Here is a 14,086-nt window from a genome sequence, read left to right as displayed (position 1 = left end):
TAAAGTGCTGGGAGGGAAATCGACGGTGAGAGTTTAGTGTTTTGTCACTAAAGACATGGTGAGCCACTGACAGACCACACAGCAGAAAAGTGTCTCCTACCCTGAAATTAGTATTTATTTACTAAAAAAGAGCGTTTGGGAGACATTTTATTCGGTATTATCTTGGTGTAAGCATCTGAATAAAAGCACGTTTTTACAGTTAAAACTTCCCACCTCTACCCTGGTCACTTCAGCAGCGATCCATCAATCAAGTTCATTCGAAAACACATTCATACATTTAAAAGCAGCACTGTCCGGTCAGGCCTGATGTATTTACACAGCAGTGCTCTATTATCTCAGCTGTTCTCTTTGTCTATACCAAATATACCACTGGCGTTATAAATGATATTACACTGGCACCTGGCAGACTTGACCAGGAATACACTTGTGCCTCTGGCTTCAGCGTTCATTCCTCTCTCCCCTCAGAGCCTGCTCAGGCACAGCTGGTGAAGACACAGAACACAGGGCTTCGTGTGCCTGCAGGCTTCATGTGCCCGTGGGCTTCACTTCCCAGAAGCAGCAAGCAAAGATTCAATATCCTGAATGACTTTAGAAGTTTTTTCCAAAGCCTCCAAGACGCAACCTTCACTGAGTTCTTCCGTCTCACTCCTGTTTTCATTTTTTCTGACAGTGATACCAGATGGATTGGATTTTTCAGCAGATGTCCTTCTCAAAATGTTGCTATTGTCTAATAAAACTAGTGTTACTTTGTTAAGAAAGAATTTCAAACTCTTCCTCCTAAAGAAAAAAATTAGTTTCTTATAATAAAAATTAGCATTTCTATTCATCATTCTGCTTGCAAAGTCTCACATTTTGTAGCATGGTAATTACATACAGCTAAAAAAGGAAAAAGTGTGTATTGCTTAAAATGTCTACAACATTTATAGGAAAATGTCTTTTAGACTTCAATTTATCCAAGAGTTACTTTAAAAAGAAAACAGGTGTTACACTGCAGTTTAACAGCATGCACTTTTCATACTAATAGAATTGAACAGTTCTGGCTTAAAGACAGTTACAGAAAGTGGCTTTAAGCAGATTCAGCACAGTACACATTTTGAGCTGACTGAACAAAATAGAACAATACTAAGGTAGCTGATAAACAGAAAGATACTGTACTGCAACAACAAGCCCAAAGGCAACTGTGTTATTCCTCTTTCAAGAACAGATCAGCAGATGACTCTTAGCAAAACTTACGCAATACACATAAAAGGGCTTTATTTTCTGGTGAGTTTTCATTTTAGTTTTGTACTTAGACACTGTTTTTGTTTGGTTTTTTATCTTTACCACAAGATAAGTGATAAAACAAAAATTGTAAGTAAGAAAAAGAGGTAATTTTAAGAAGTGAGACAGTAAAAGATGGTAAGATCAGGATAGAGAGCCTTTGATGATCTAAAGTGCATATTTGAACATGCAGATGAACATCAGAATATAAAAGTGAAAAAAATCTTTACAGATTTTAAAAGGATACAATTAAATCTCTGTATTTTTTCGAGCTCAGCATCAGCAGACCTATCCAAGAAAATAAAGGCTATTAAATGATTTAGTATCATAAAAGGTTCTCAAGGATATTTTCTACTTCAGATTTTAATTTTTAACAGTTTCCAGCAATACTGAAAATTAGATCAGCAAAATCCAAGTGAAAAAAAGCATTTTCTCTGTCTTTGATACCATTATTCAATGGCTGACTTTTGTCAATCACTTGTGTTTCCAAAAATTGGGTCTCTGCTCTAAGAATAGTCTCTTTGCTGTAAGTATGTATAAATATAGATAGAATTTAATTTCATCAGCTATAAAATGTGTCAGCTGAATCTGCTACAATTTAAGTAACAACTGCAACTGTAATTGATTTCAATTAGCACATTTTTAATATCCCAATGTGTTTGCTGATGATGTCAGTAGATTTTTGGTCAGTAGCATGTATTAAAAGGGACAAGTACATCAGCAAGAGATACAAGTGTCATTAAGCAGGTTAAAGTACTGTTTTGGACTGCTTGATGTTCTGTTAAAAGACACTTTCTTAGTCTGGTATCCCATCTTTGCCTTCCAAGATACTATCTTTGTAACATTAATTATCCTTTGACAAAGTCACCATAATTCTGATTTTTAAGTAAGACAGGCAAAGCTCAAGGAAACAACCTTCACCTGAAACTCACCTAATATTTTAAACACTGAATGAAAAATACGAAACCATATACAAAATAAATGGACTTTTAAAATAAATTTTCATTTTTGACCATTAGAAAATGCAAGATATAAAATTCACAGCTTATAATATTTTTGAGTTTTGTTTTAAACATTATTTAGAGTCAATTATTTAGGATAAAGATGAATACCAATTTTCTTGAGTTATAGGGTGTGCAGTATATTCAGGAATCTCTTTCATTTCATTCAAACTTCTGCACCATTCTATTGCTGTTCTGATGTACCTATGTTAATACAAAAATACAAAAAAGTAGTTATTTATATGAGAAATAGACTCCATTAATTTGAGCAAAAAACTGAAGGCATTAAGGAATCCACCTGGATGTGAAAGAAAAAGCTATGATTCAAAATCCAGCTTTTTCTCCTAGCTTGCCTTGCCATTTTTTGATTCGTACTTTTTGTCCAGAATCTTCTTGATATTTAGACCTATACAGATACAGTAAATTATAACAAAGCTGTATGATTTGCAATGAATAGTGTACAAGTGTTAATTTTTGTTTGTGAATATCTGCTTGCTAAAACACAGCACAGAAAACTTCTGATGATTCCCATAATGAGGCTGTAATTAGGGCAAACAGATTAGAAAAAGCAATCTGCAGGCAGAGGTCAGTATCTGTAATAAAGCAAAAACTGGATAAAGTGCTGTGCAGTTCTATATATCAGCTCTATATAGGACAAATGCTTTTGGGTTTTTTTTCTTATCCCCTGAAGTAAACGCCAAGTTGCAGCTCTAGTTATTTTTCTAAAAAGACATTGCCATAAACAATTATAATGGAATCACAGCATGCATGGGCCCTGAGTCATACAGGTCTTGAATCTTTGCCAAAAGTAAGATGTCATATCATTACATGTTTGTTCCATCCCTACCAGTATATTGTCAGTAAATACTGGTTTTTTCATATAAGAGGATTTGTAGAGAATCATTTTGTATTTAAATTGTTTCAGTTGCTTATACCTTTCATAGACTCCAGGATGACTTATCTGTATTAGCTGCTGTAGCCCATTAGGAGTAGATAACTTACACCAGCCTACATCTTCATTTATCTTAGAAGAAAAAAAAAAAATCAAATATTAATTTTCTGCTGCAGTCCAAAGAAAAAAAAAAAGCAAGTATAATATGCCAATTTAAGAATTTAATATCTATGAACAATCCACTTTTAACACTTGCAAGTCTTTGTTTTGCTAGGGATAGAATCTGGTATTGTCTGCTATGACGAATGCAGAGGAAAAACACCTGGCAAAGCCCCAACTCTTGCTTTGTGCTATTCAAGAATAAATTATTTCTAAAAGTGTGTAAAAATGTCTCCAAACCTGCAGAATTTAATTCTTTCTTGTTTTTGTATTTTATAGGCACCAGAACTTTTGTTTCGTATCCTCATTAGTTTCCTAGTAACACTTTTTCCTGGAAAGTTTTAGGAATAGTCCTTCTTCTAAGTTACAAGTTACCTGGATCTCACTACAGGAAGAGCTGAAATCCCAAACCATAGTCAGGGTTGTCCCATCCCAAAATCCAGCATGGACTTTATGATCTGAGTACACAACCAGTCTTCCTACACTGGGAATAACCTTTTCATGCAGCAAAACTGGCAACATTTCTCGTCCATCTGCCTCAGGTACCTAGAACCAAAAAAATGCATTAAAAATGTGAGGAGAAAGGATATTTACATCATTAAAACTGTCTGTATCTGTTCCAGATTTTTAATTAACTTGTTTTTCCGGATCACAACCAGCTCTCTTCATCATGCAATTGCTTCTTAAATATAACTTTTAAATGCATGCTTCTGATTCCCAAATATATGCCTTCTGATCTGTGAGGATACATTCAACATTCTTCCCTCTAGATTAAGTCCTATTCCCTATAGCCTGTATAATCATCCTTATAACACTGCAAGATTTAAAAATTTTCAGCTACATACCACTTTCCAGCAGCAAAGATAATAATTATGATTTAATGACAGTTTTGTTTTGCAGCAATACTGAAGTATTCTGAGAAGAGAAAAAAAAATGAACAAAAATTTAAGCATTTCATTCCTACTATGTCTTCTAAGCACTTGCAACCTTTGTTTTATAAAGTTTAGATACATCCCTAGTGCTAAGATAACTTCCTTTAATTTTTATACTTAACATAATAATAAGTGTTATGTGTAATTTTAACTCCTGTCCTTCCTAAGTCAGTGGAATTAACGTAAGAAGGGTACAGTTACTTGGTTGCCTGAGTAATAATTGAGGATATAGAGTATGGATTTCCTGACACATCAGGAGGCAGGCTGTTCACTGAATACATCTTTTCTTCCACCTGCAGTGAAGAGCAGAAAGAAGATGAGTTAGTTACAGGTGCCATAGCATGAAAAGAGCATTAAGATCTTGCAAGTTATGAAATTTCTAACTTCTCAGAAACTAACTATAATCACATTTAAATCTGCCAGAGAACACAGACAAATATCTCATTGAAAAGTGTATCCTTAACCTTATGTCTGTGTGAAGAAATATTCAAATACTCAGTTTCTTTACAGTCAGAGAGGAGACTATAGTTCATTACTGAGTGACAATGTTTGACTACAAGTAAAAGCCTGTGTTCCAAGAGAACAAATCTGATTCTTAATTCTGCTTTAAAAATACAAGGTGCTGCATTAGCACTTGAGAGGACCCCTCCTCTGGTAGAACTTGACAGACACAGAGGGGCAAAATCCTTTCTCCAGCACTGAACAGCAAAGACAGAACAAAACCTGCATCTTCTAGGTTCTAGTAGAAAACACTTCCAAGTACAAAGAGATTAAACTCTAATCAATACACTGGCTTCAAGACTAAACTTCTAAATTAGTGAGAAATGGTTGTTGTAGAATCTTACTTTTGAGTTTGATAAAATAAATGTTAAAATGAGGAAGATTTTTCTTATTGTGTAAAATTTACAACAATAAATTCTGAAACAGAAGGAATAATCTTATCTTTTTGTATGACTGATGGCTTGATTGAGGCATTATAGTAATTACCAGTGTTGACTTCACTACACACTGCACAGCCAAATGTCTTAAGGAAGCTGCTAACTTGAAGGAGTTTGAAACATACTTCTAAGTAGTTTTAGTTTTTAAATAGTTTTATACCTTTTTTGTTCCTTTTTGGATTGTATAACGTACGAAATATTTTCCCAAAAATGCTCCCTCTGACTTGAAAAATGAGTCATCACCAGGATAAATTTCTGTGATGTTTGTCTTACCATGGATAAATCTAAGAAAAATAACAAGATTTTAAGCAATTATTTGAAATGCTGTGTCACTATACAAGGAAAACAGATTAGTACACCTGAAGAAAACAATAAGCAGAGACACACAGCAACTCACATGTGAAAATTTCTACTGTTTGACGAACAGCAGAATGTACCAATAATTTCTTTTAACACAGAAGATTAGCATTACCAGGCTCTTTGTTTGCACATGTGCATGGGGATGGGATTTCAGTAAGCTAAGGGAAGCTTTTTTGTGTTGAGGTAAACACCTCTCATTCCACTGACCACAAAACACGGTGATCCCGAAAAGAAAAATCCAACTTTCTTGGTAGACCAGCCCTACCTAGTGTACACAGGAAACAGCCAGACTGAACAATTCCTGAACCATCTGAAGATCTTAATTTCCACTGCAGCTGTGTGTTTTTCACAAAGATCAATGTTTTTTAAGTTGTGATCATATGGTATCTCTGAGCCTAAAACCAATTTAATGACCCAATTTTGCAACTCTGGTTAGATGCCTGGACTTTGGAGGTGGAACTTGTAAGAATAAGTATGGCTACTCACCATACTTCCAAGGAAATGAGGATTCTCAGAAAAAAGCTCTGAAGTGCTGCTAAACATTTGGTTTAGATTAGTTGAAAATTTAGGAATTACACTGATGAAAAATGAAGAGCACTAGGCAGAAAGTTTAGAAGTTTAAACACCAGTAATACTTTTATCAAAGACTTTTAGATGCTAATAGCAGTTGTAGCAATTTCAATTTTAAAGTCTTATTGTTGTGTTTTGGTTTGTTGGGTTTTTTTTTTTTTTTTTTTTTTTTTTTTTTTTTTTTTTTTTTTTTTTTTTCTGTTAACCATATGGACAAGGTGACTTGCCAGGAAAATCCACAGCTGAAGTGCCTGAAACATGTGAATTGGGCCACCAAGATAAACATTTATAAACTAAGAAATTTTCAGCACCAAAAGGAGAAAAATAATTTGCAAAGAAACCAAGTACCATGATTATTAGTGAAATCTGTGGGAAGTCCAGCTGTCCAGTAAACCTTTAAGGAATCATATAATCACTTAAACATGATTTCAGATTCAGACCTGGTAATACACTGTGCTAGAAAATGTGAAGTTCAGTGAACAAATAGAAGAAATAAAGAGACTCTGACATGAAGATTATGTTCCATTTCTCAGAGAGTGAGAAAGGGACAAAGTAAGACATTTAAAGTTTAACTCCCATACAAATAAAGTCTTCCATATAACACAAATTACGTCCTACATACCTGTAGAAAACACCCTGGCACCACACAACATGAATTAGCTGAGGGAATGAATACTTCTCCGTATCTTCATTCTGAAAGAAGTCACAGAAAGTCCACCTGTATAAAATGCAATGAAAGCGTCACTAAGTCCATGTGCTGGTTGTTTTTCTGTGTGTGTGTGTGTGTGCTGGTAATAATTTCTGTAACTAGAACTGATGTATGCACACTTATTCAAAAGAAAAAGGGATGCATATTTTCAGAGTCCTCTGACTCCTTGATTATCCCCATTAGTTACCAAATTAAACTTCTCAGTCCTGCAAATGGTTTTTTTTTATTATTATTTTTAGTGATGCTGACAGACAGCATATGCCACTGGCCCACCTCAGAAGCATTATCTTTTCAAAAATGAAGAGGAAAAACCAAGCCAACCCAATACAAAACCTGTGTTCTTTTTTCAATACAAAACCTGAGTTCTTTTTTCAACATTCTCTTTTTCTTTTGCATGTTCATACAGCATGTCAGAAAATAAAATTTACTTTTTCTCTGAACTAATTACTATAGCTTCACTACAGTAGGTTACAGAATGTTGGTTTTACAATGTCATGTTTCAAGAAGTTCCTAAAAAACCCCCAACTGATAGTAATTTTAAACTTTTTTTTTATAGCTAGGATTCAGTTATTTCACTAGAAGTTGAAGTTCCAAACTGCAGAATTGTAAAACATATGTTAACAACTACAAAGTAAACAGCTTAAATTACCTGTGTAAATGTGGGGCTCTGCAGCTGAGTGGCAAAGCTGTAGGTAAACGAGAAACTGTTTCATGTGTTTCAGGGTCTGCTAAAACGTCACTTTCAACAGCTGTACAGCTGTTTTTCTCATATGTCTTCATTACATTCTTCACAGTATGTAAGTTACAGCACTTTAGTGCCAAGGACAAAGGGTATTTCCATTCTTCTGGGCAGGAGGAAATAGTCCAGCGCTGTGTAACCCACGTGTATTCAGAAGAACAATTTGTGCGGAACAAAGGGACTCCATCTCCATCTCCTTTGTCCTTTGGTTTTGTTGGTTCCCGGTATTTTCCTTCAGCACAAACATGTTTATTCTTACCGTTTATTCTTGATTTTTCTGCAGCATAATTTTTACTTGGTTTTCCACACTGATCTCTGCTTTGAGAGTTGCTGTTCTTTTCAGAGGAGCATGAGTATGCTGCAGATGACTGGCTGACTTTGCATAAGAACTCCACTGTAAATTCTTGCTGCAATTCTGACAAGTAAAGGTGAGCACAGCCATCTACAGATGAGATCTTCACACTGCCGTTGTCTAAACATCTTGTCAGATCAGCTGCAGCAGGGTCAGGCCATTTAATTTCTAAGGTATCACTAAGAAGAATCTAATACAAGAAAAAGGATTGGAATGTACAGCAAGATAAAAAATGACCTGCCTTCCAGAACCTGCAAAGGAGCACTTACATTTAAATTAATTCAGTCCTTCAGCAAGGTGATGTATGGCAAGAAATGCTGTTCCATATTTATCTGCGTGTATGAACTCAGAGGAAGCAAAACATCTAATCTTCATATCTGCTTCCTCCCGTACTAAAGAGTTCTATCTAGCAATAATATTTTAATTTAATATCCAGTCATAAATTAGTAAGGTACATGGGCAACTGACCAGGCACAACTGACAGTCCACAACTGTCCACAAATATAACTATGTTATATATGTATGTATTTGTGCTTCCAACTGCTTTTTAAAAAATGGGAGAGAATGGCTGAACTATCTTGTTCATACTGATTATCAGTCAATTTGATGAAGAATTACAAAAGGACACTAAAAAAATAATCAATACCAGACAACGAGGCTGCAGATAAAAATTCAGTTGAGATAAATATAATGTGATCTAAATGGGGAAAGGCAATCCTAACTATATATAGTTATATATTTTTTTTATATAGGAGAATGGGCTCCAAGCTGACTGCTGCCAACCAAGATCCCAGTGTTGTAATTCTCACTCCCATGAAAACGTACTCAATGCTCACCAGCAGTTTAATCAGTATGAAATGCTTGAAAATTCTAGGAATGGAACAAGAACAAACTGAACACATAGTGATATCACTGAATATATATTCACAGTTAACCTGCATTTTGAATACTAGCTGCAGTTCCGAACACTGACAAGATCCCCCTCATGGAGCTGTCCTAGAAATGTGGGTGGTTGGAGTGGCCAAAGGAGAGCCTAAGCACACCACAGGAATGGGTTGTTTTGAGCTCAAGCACAAGGCAAGTAATGCAGTCTAAGTGTTTTTGTGCCCTGTGGCCCATGAAAGTATTGTCACTGGTAGTAACAGGTCTCAGGTTAACTGTGCAAGGCCCCGGGCTGGCCTGTCAGGCTCATTAGCAACTTGTTATGAGAGCTAGCTTAATGAACTCTTACTTTATTATGGTGGACTGCTGGAGTGTGGCAAAGAGCAAAGGCCTTGAAAACATGGGCACTGGTTGGTAACAGGCCACAGAACAATTAACTGACAGTAAATTGCTGGAGAAGGACAATCTCAGGAGTTCTAGAAAGACTATTTTGGCTTTAAAAAAGGCAGGAGTTTTTCTCAAAGTGAGGGGGAAAAAACCAAAGCAACAAAAAAGGATTGTGGGGGAGAAGCCAACCAGCACGGAAAGGTTCTTGCTGTGGCCTAGGAAAGTTATTCTTCAGCATGCTGAAGCAGGTAGTCACAAGGGATGCTGTAAGTTAAAAACAGTCTAGAAACCCAGCCAACCTCCAAACGACCAAGATCTTTCAAGGCCTGAGAGAAGGTGGAAGTCGCTCACCAGTGACTCACCAGTCACTCACCTAAGAACAGACCATCAGCTCTTTGCTGCTGTACTTTGCAGAGAATGCATAACTGGTAAGGGCTGATGTCTTTTAATTAAGTATATAGTGATACTGAGCAACAGTACTTTAGGCAGCTAAACATCAGCATGAAGTGTGTTACTAATGAAGGGTCAGTCTAAAAGCTTTAAAACTTGCCTGATTAATCAGTTGTTTTAAGATTCCCACCACGCTGTGCCCTCATTTTTGGTGGGTACACCCAGAGAGATGCTGATCAGGAGCAAAACTTCCATAAATGGTAAACTGGTCTCTGGATGGATGTTCAGTCTGACCTGGAGCAGCCATTCCCACAGAGAGACACTTTGCCCCATTCCTCTCACAGACCTCAGCAGCATTTTCACGCAGGTACTTCAATGGGAAGATCTGACGCCCTCACGGAAAACACCCTCCCGTTGCACTGTGACCGTGACCGCCCTGAAAAGTTTCTACTGCCAAAATGTAACAATGTACAAAATCCTAGGTCTTGCCCTTAGTAGGAGGAAACTAACTTCAGTGTTTGGCTTCAAAGAAGTGCATAAACAGAGGGCTAAGTAAGAGTTAAAACCTAATTTAAATGGCAGTTTTAAGAAAGATGACGAAGATTAGCCGAACTGCACTGAATAGATCTCCACGGCCTGTGAAATGATATTAAGTCCGCTAGACAAGTTTGTTGTACAAAAGCATTACACGGCTAACTCCCACCTTTTTTCTTTCCGGAGGTATAACACGTGAAGGCAAGTAAGGGCGAGAAGAAAACGCATTCCGGAAATCTAGCGCTCGTAGAAGTTGCTCCTGTTGAAGTGCAAAGAAAAACAAACCCTGTTACGAGTTATTCCATGCAGTGATAAAATTTCAAGCTGATTTCATACTGATCTTTTGTGGAGCTGAGGCTATGAAACCATCTCCTTTTTTTACAGAGAGAAACAAGAACTCTTGTTGGTGCCGTGATGCCCCGGGCCGCCCCGCTCCCGCGCAGGGAGGCAGTCCAGGCACTGCCCAAGGGATGGTCCCTGGGACGGCGCAGGGACGAGGTGCAGCGCTCCTGTCCCCAAAAGCACTGCCCGCCGCATACCCGGTAGGCACTGACGACGAAGGCGACCCGCTGGCGGGTGGTCACCGCCGGCTGGAGCGGGTGGGCGGCCGCGGGGAGCGCCGCTTCGTACAGATACTCCGAGCCGCAAGGAGACAGCAGCAAGCGGGAGCCCCCGGCGTAGTGCACCTCCACCGAGTCGTCCCCGAACAGCACCATCAGCCTTTCCGCCTCCATCGCACCGGACGCCGAGCCCGAACCGCGGGCGGCGCTCAAGCCGAGCCGGCTGAGGCGGCCGCGCCGCCGCACGGCGGGAACAGCGCGGCGGGGCGGGGCGGGGCGGGGCGGGGCGGGGCGGGGCGGGGCGGGGCGAGCGCCCGAACTCCCCCACCGAGCTCCTGCCGAGCTCCGCCCGAACTCCTGCCGAGCTCCGCGCGATCTTCTCCGGAGGCCCTACCGAGCTCAGTTAGTCGGTGAGGTAACCGCACAGTCCTGCTCCCTCACGGAATGTGAGCGTATTTCATACACACATCTGTAAAATAAGCTTAAGGGAACAGCACACGGTGTCTTTGTATTTTTTTTTTAAAGTAAGTTTTTATTTGCTGAAAACGGGGGTGTCTTTTTTTGCTGCTGCGGAAGTTAGCACTACAAAGGCCTAGAAAAAACCCCCACCCTGTTTACGTGTAACTGTGCTTTTCCAAGAGACACCTCGTCCAGTAGGTGCGCCGCTGCAGAGCTGCTTCTCCCCACAGAACTGCTTCTCCCGCATCCCTATGCAATACCGCGGCTCAGCAACTGAGCATTCATTCCTCACCTCCCCACAGCAGCACCTCTGGAAAATCGGGAGGCAGGCTGCCCATCTACAACACAGGCTACAGATAAATAATTCTCTAGTGACGGCTCCTTTTCATTCACGCATTCACAGGGCAGGGCGAGCCAACACAGAGCTGCGTAGCAAGAACTGGGTAGTAGAAACCCTCCCTGAATAGAGAGAAAGACCAAGGTGCCAAATGACAATTTTAAAATGATACCTAGTTGACTTTTTTGGAAGATTATATACACTCTCCACCTCCCGCCAATACTTACAGTTTAATCAAAGCTGTTTTAAGTGGATTGACAGTTCACATCTAAGCGACAATTATTATGAACCCCCAATCCAAGCACTTAGCAAATGCAGTTGAAGATCCACACTAGATCAATATGGTCTCTCTTAGCTGCAACAATTGTCCCTTACCTGCTTAGGGAAATACAGGTTTCTCAGATCAGTGCAATCATGGACTAAATGCATTCAGTACAAGTTTCCATTCTTGACAGCTGTTGTCTCAGCAGAGAGTAGATCAACACTCAGTCAAGTGGCTGCTGACACAGCCATGCATCAAAATAACCTGGTTATATTCACAATACCTCTTTTTAATGAGTACTATTATGTACAGTAGTTGCCTGAAGCAAGTTTCAAAGTATATATTGGGATTATGAATGAGTTATGAATATTAATTTTTATAATTCATGGATGATGCATTGTGTTTTGCTGGCAATTTCACTGCTCTGGCTGGAACCCTCAGCATAGGAACTGTGGAAGTAGGTCACACAGGCTGAAGTAGAGGGAGCAAATCAGCAATTCAGGGTACAAACAGTGTAGTATCTTCCCAGTCTTTTGGCCGGAGTGTCATTTTCTGTTCCTGTATCAACTAATGATCTACAGGCATCAACTGGATGATTAGAACTATAATTCAGTCAGAGAGAACTTGCAAACTTGAGCTATCAGTAACTCAATGAGTTGTGTGCAGCAGGAAGGAAAGGCAGAATGTGATAAGGAAGTAATGACCCAGTGAGAAATAAAGATTACTACTACAAACCAGACCGAGTGTCACTAACATTCAGTGCCACAACAGATTATTCTATTGAAAAAAAAAAAAAAATCCCAGCTGTGTGCAAGTTGTGATACCTGTGAAACCTGATGTAGTTGGGCCAGTTTTTCTTCTCTCTGTAGGGCTACAATTATTCTAAAACACAACAGTTAAAGCCCAATAACCTCTTCTGTTAAAAAAAAAAAAAAAAAAAAAAAAAGAAGGCCAAAGGCCAGTAGCAAGAACTTCCTTGCAGATTTGAAAGGAAACTACTGAGAACAAGCTGACTTCATTTCTGGATATGAAAATCACTCAACAGCAAAGCACATGCAAAGCAGCAACTCTTGCAGCCCATTTTGAAATTACTTTAAACAAAGTGTGATTTTCATATACTAAACATTTTTGTTAAATCATAATTAGTTTGTCAAGAGTGGCAAATTGTGTGTATACTTTTACTGATCTGCAAAGCTTGGGTCTCATGCTCAAATTCGAATGTGAAGCCTGTTTCTTTTTAGAACCAGTGATAAAGAAGCTTGCTTCACATCTCCCCCAAATTTTGCTTTCCATGTTTCTGTGCCTTCACTGATTTACCATTCCACCATTAGGAAAATACATCTTTTTAAAAGGTTGTACATTTGCAAGGCACTGTTCAGAAACCTGTAGACAAGAAACACTTTCATACCATGCATTTGAAATTTGTAAATGCTAAAATTCAGGTGAAATCATCTTTAAACCTCTCATGACTCATCTCTATCATACACAGAACAATGAGCAATTAAGAGTGGGCAGACAAGTGGCAGACGAGGGGGTCCTGACAGTGAGAAACCTGCTGCTTTCTTCTGCTCTTTCACATTCACTAGCTTGTATTGAAGTTCTGTGAGATTTAAGACAAGTAGGAAAGACTTAAGTGTTTAATGAAAAGATTATCCTGTCTTCCTTAGGCAGCAGGACAGAGTTAAAACTAATTTTTCCCTGCTGCAGTAAAGACTGAAAGCGCTTACAAAGTTCATCTGTACAGACCATAAACTTGTCCACTAATTTGAACAAAAGTCTCACTTTGATTTTTCAGTATTTTCAGTGGAGGAAAAAACTTGTATTGCAAACTTGACCTGAGCTGCTCTATATATACACGATTCCTAGTTCCTGACTTTTTTTTTTTTTACACAATGATTTGGCATGCTTCTTATCTACATGTAAAATTGCTGCTTCCACAAGCTGACAGTACATCTGGAGCTGACAGCTACCTTAAAGAAGACTCACCACCAACTATGCAAAACTAAAAGATGTAAAATGCAGTCCCTTGGAGTCACTGTTACTTTACTGTAAAGCATATATGAATGCTCGTTCCTTGGGACTTTAAGTTCTGAATAAATATGTTTTCCACAAGACATCTGCTTGTAAAGTCAGCAGAAAGTCTGACCTGTATTTTGATTCAAAGTTTTGTATTAAAATTATGCTCAACTTAGAGAATATGTATTTGGAAGTCATCTAGTTTTCACATTTCTAGTTTCTGGATTTTAGTCTAAAGACTTTGAAATGCTAAAATAGTCTTTATGAACATACTGCATTTTGATACATTTTATTTTTCCAGCAAGAATTGAAAGATAATAGTCTCTGCAACTGTGTGCTTTGAAGAA

General features: G+C 38.5%; 1 protein-coding gene across 2 annotated transcripts; it reads right to left on the bottom strand.

Moving 5' to 3' along the window:
- Positions 1-94: 94 nt before the first annotated feature.
- On the bottom strand, positions 95-10,916 carry CZH5orf34 (chromosome Z C5orf34 homolog). 2 transcript variants are annotated; one of them, XM_039566765.1, is made up of 12 exons: positions 10,645-10,915; positions 10,275-10,364; positions 7,471-8,102; positions 6,735-6,830; positions 5,343-5,466; positions 4,446-4,537; positions 4,158-4,227; positions 3,688-3,858; positions 3,197-3,285; positions 2,373-2,465; positions 1,508-1,548; positions 95-736 (listed from the first exon to the last, which is right to left on the bottom strand). In XM_039566765.1, the coding sequence occupies exons 1-12, from the start codon at positions 10,837-10,839 to the stop codon at positions 543-545; spliced, it is 1,887 nt and encodes a 628-aa protein (XP_039422699.1). In that variant the 5' UTR covers positions 10,840-10,915; the 3' UTR covers positions 95-542. The 2 variants fall into 2 exon arrangements, with proteins under 2 accessions (XP_039422699.1, XP_020439906.2); XM_020584317.2 differs by lacking the exon at positions 1,508-1,548 and having other exon boundaries at positions 95-777; positions 10,645-10,916.
- Between the last annotated feature and the right edge of the window lie 3,170 nt (positions 10,917-14,086).

Source organism: Corvus cornix, chromosome Z (genome assembly GCF_000738735.6).
Source record: "Corvus cornix cornix isolate S_Up_H32 chromosome Z, ASM73873v5, whole genome shotgun sequence".
NCBI lineage: Eukaryota > Metazoa > Chordata > Aves > Passeriformes > Corvidae > Corvus > Corvus cornix.
The sequence above is the reverse complement of the archived record's forward strand: the minus strand, read 5'-3'. Positions and strand labels throughout refer to the sequence as shown.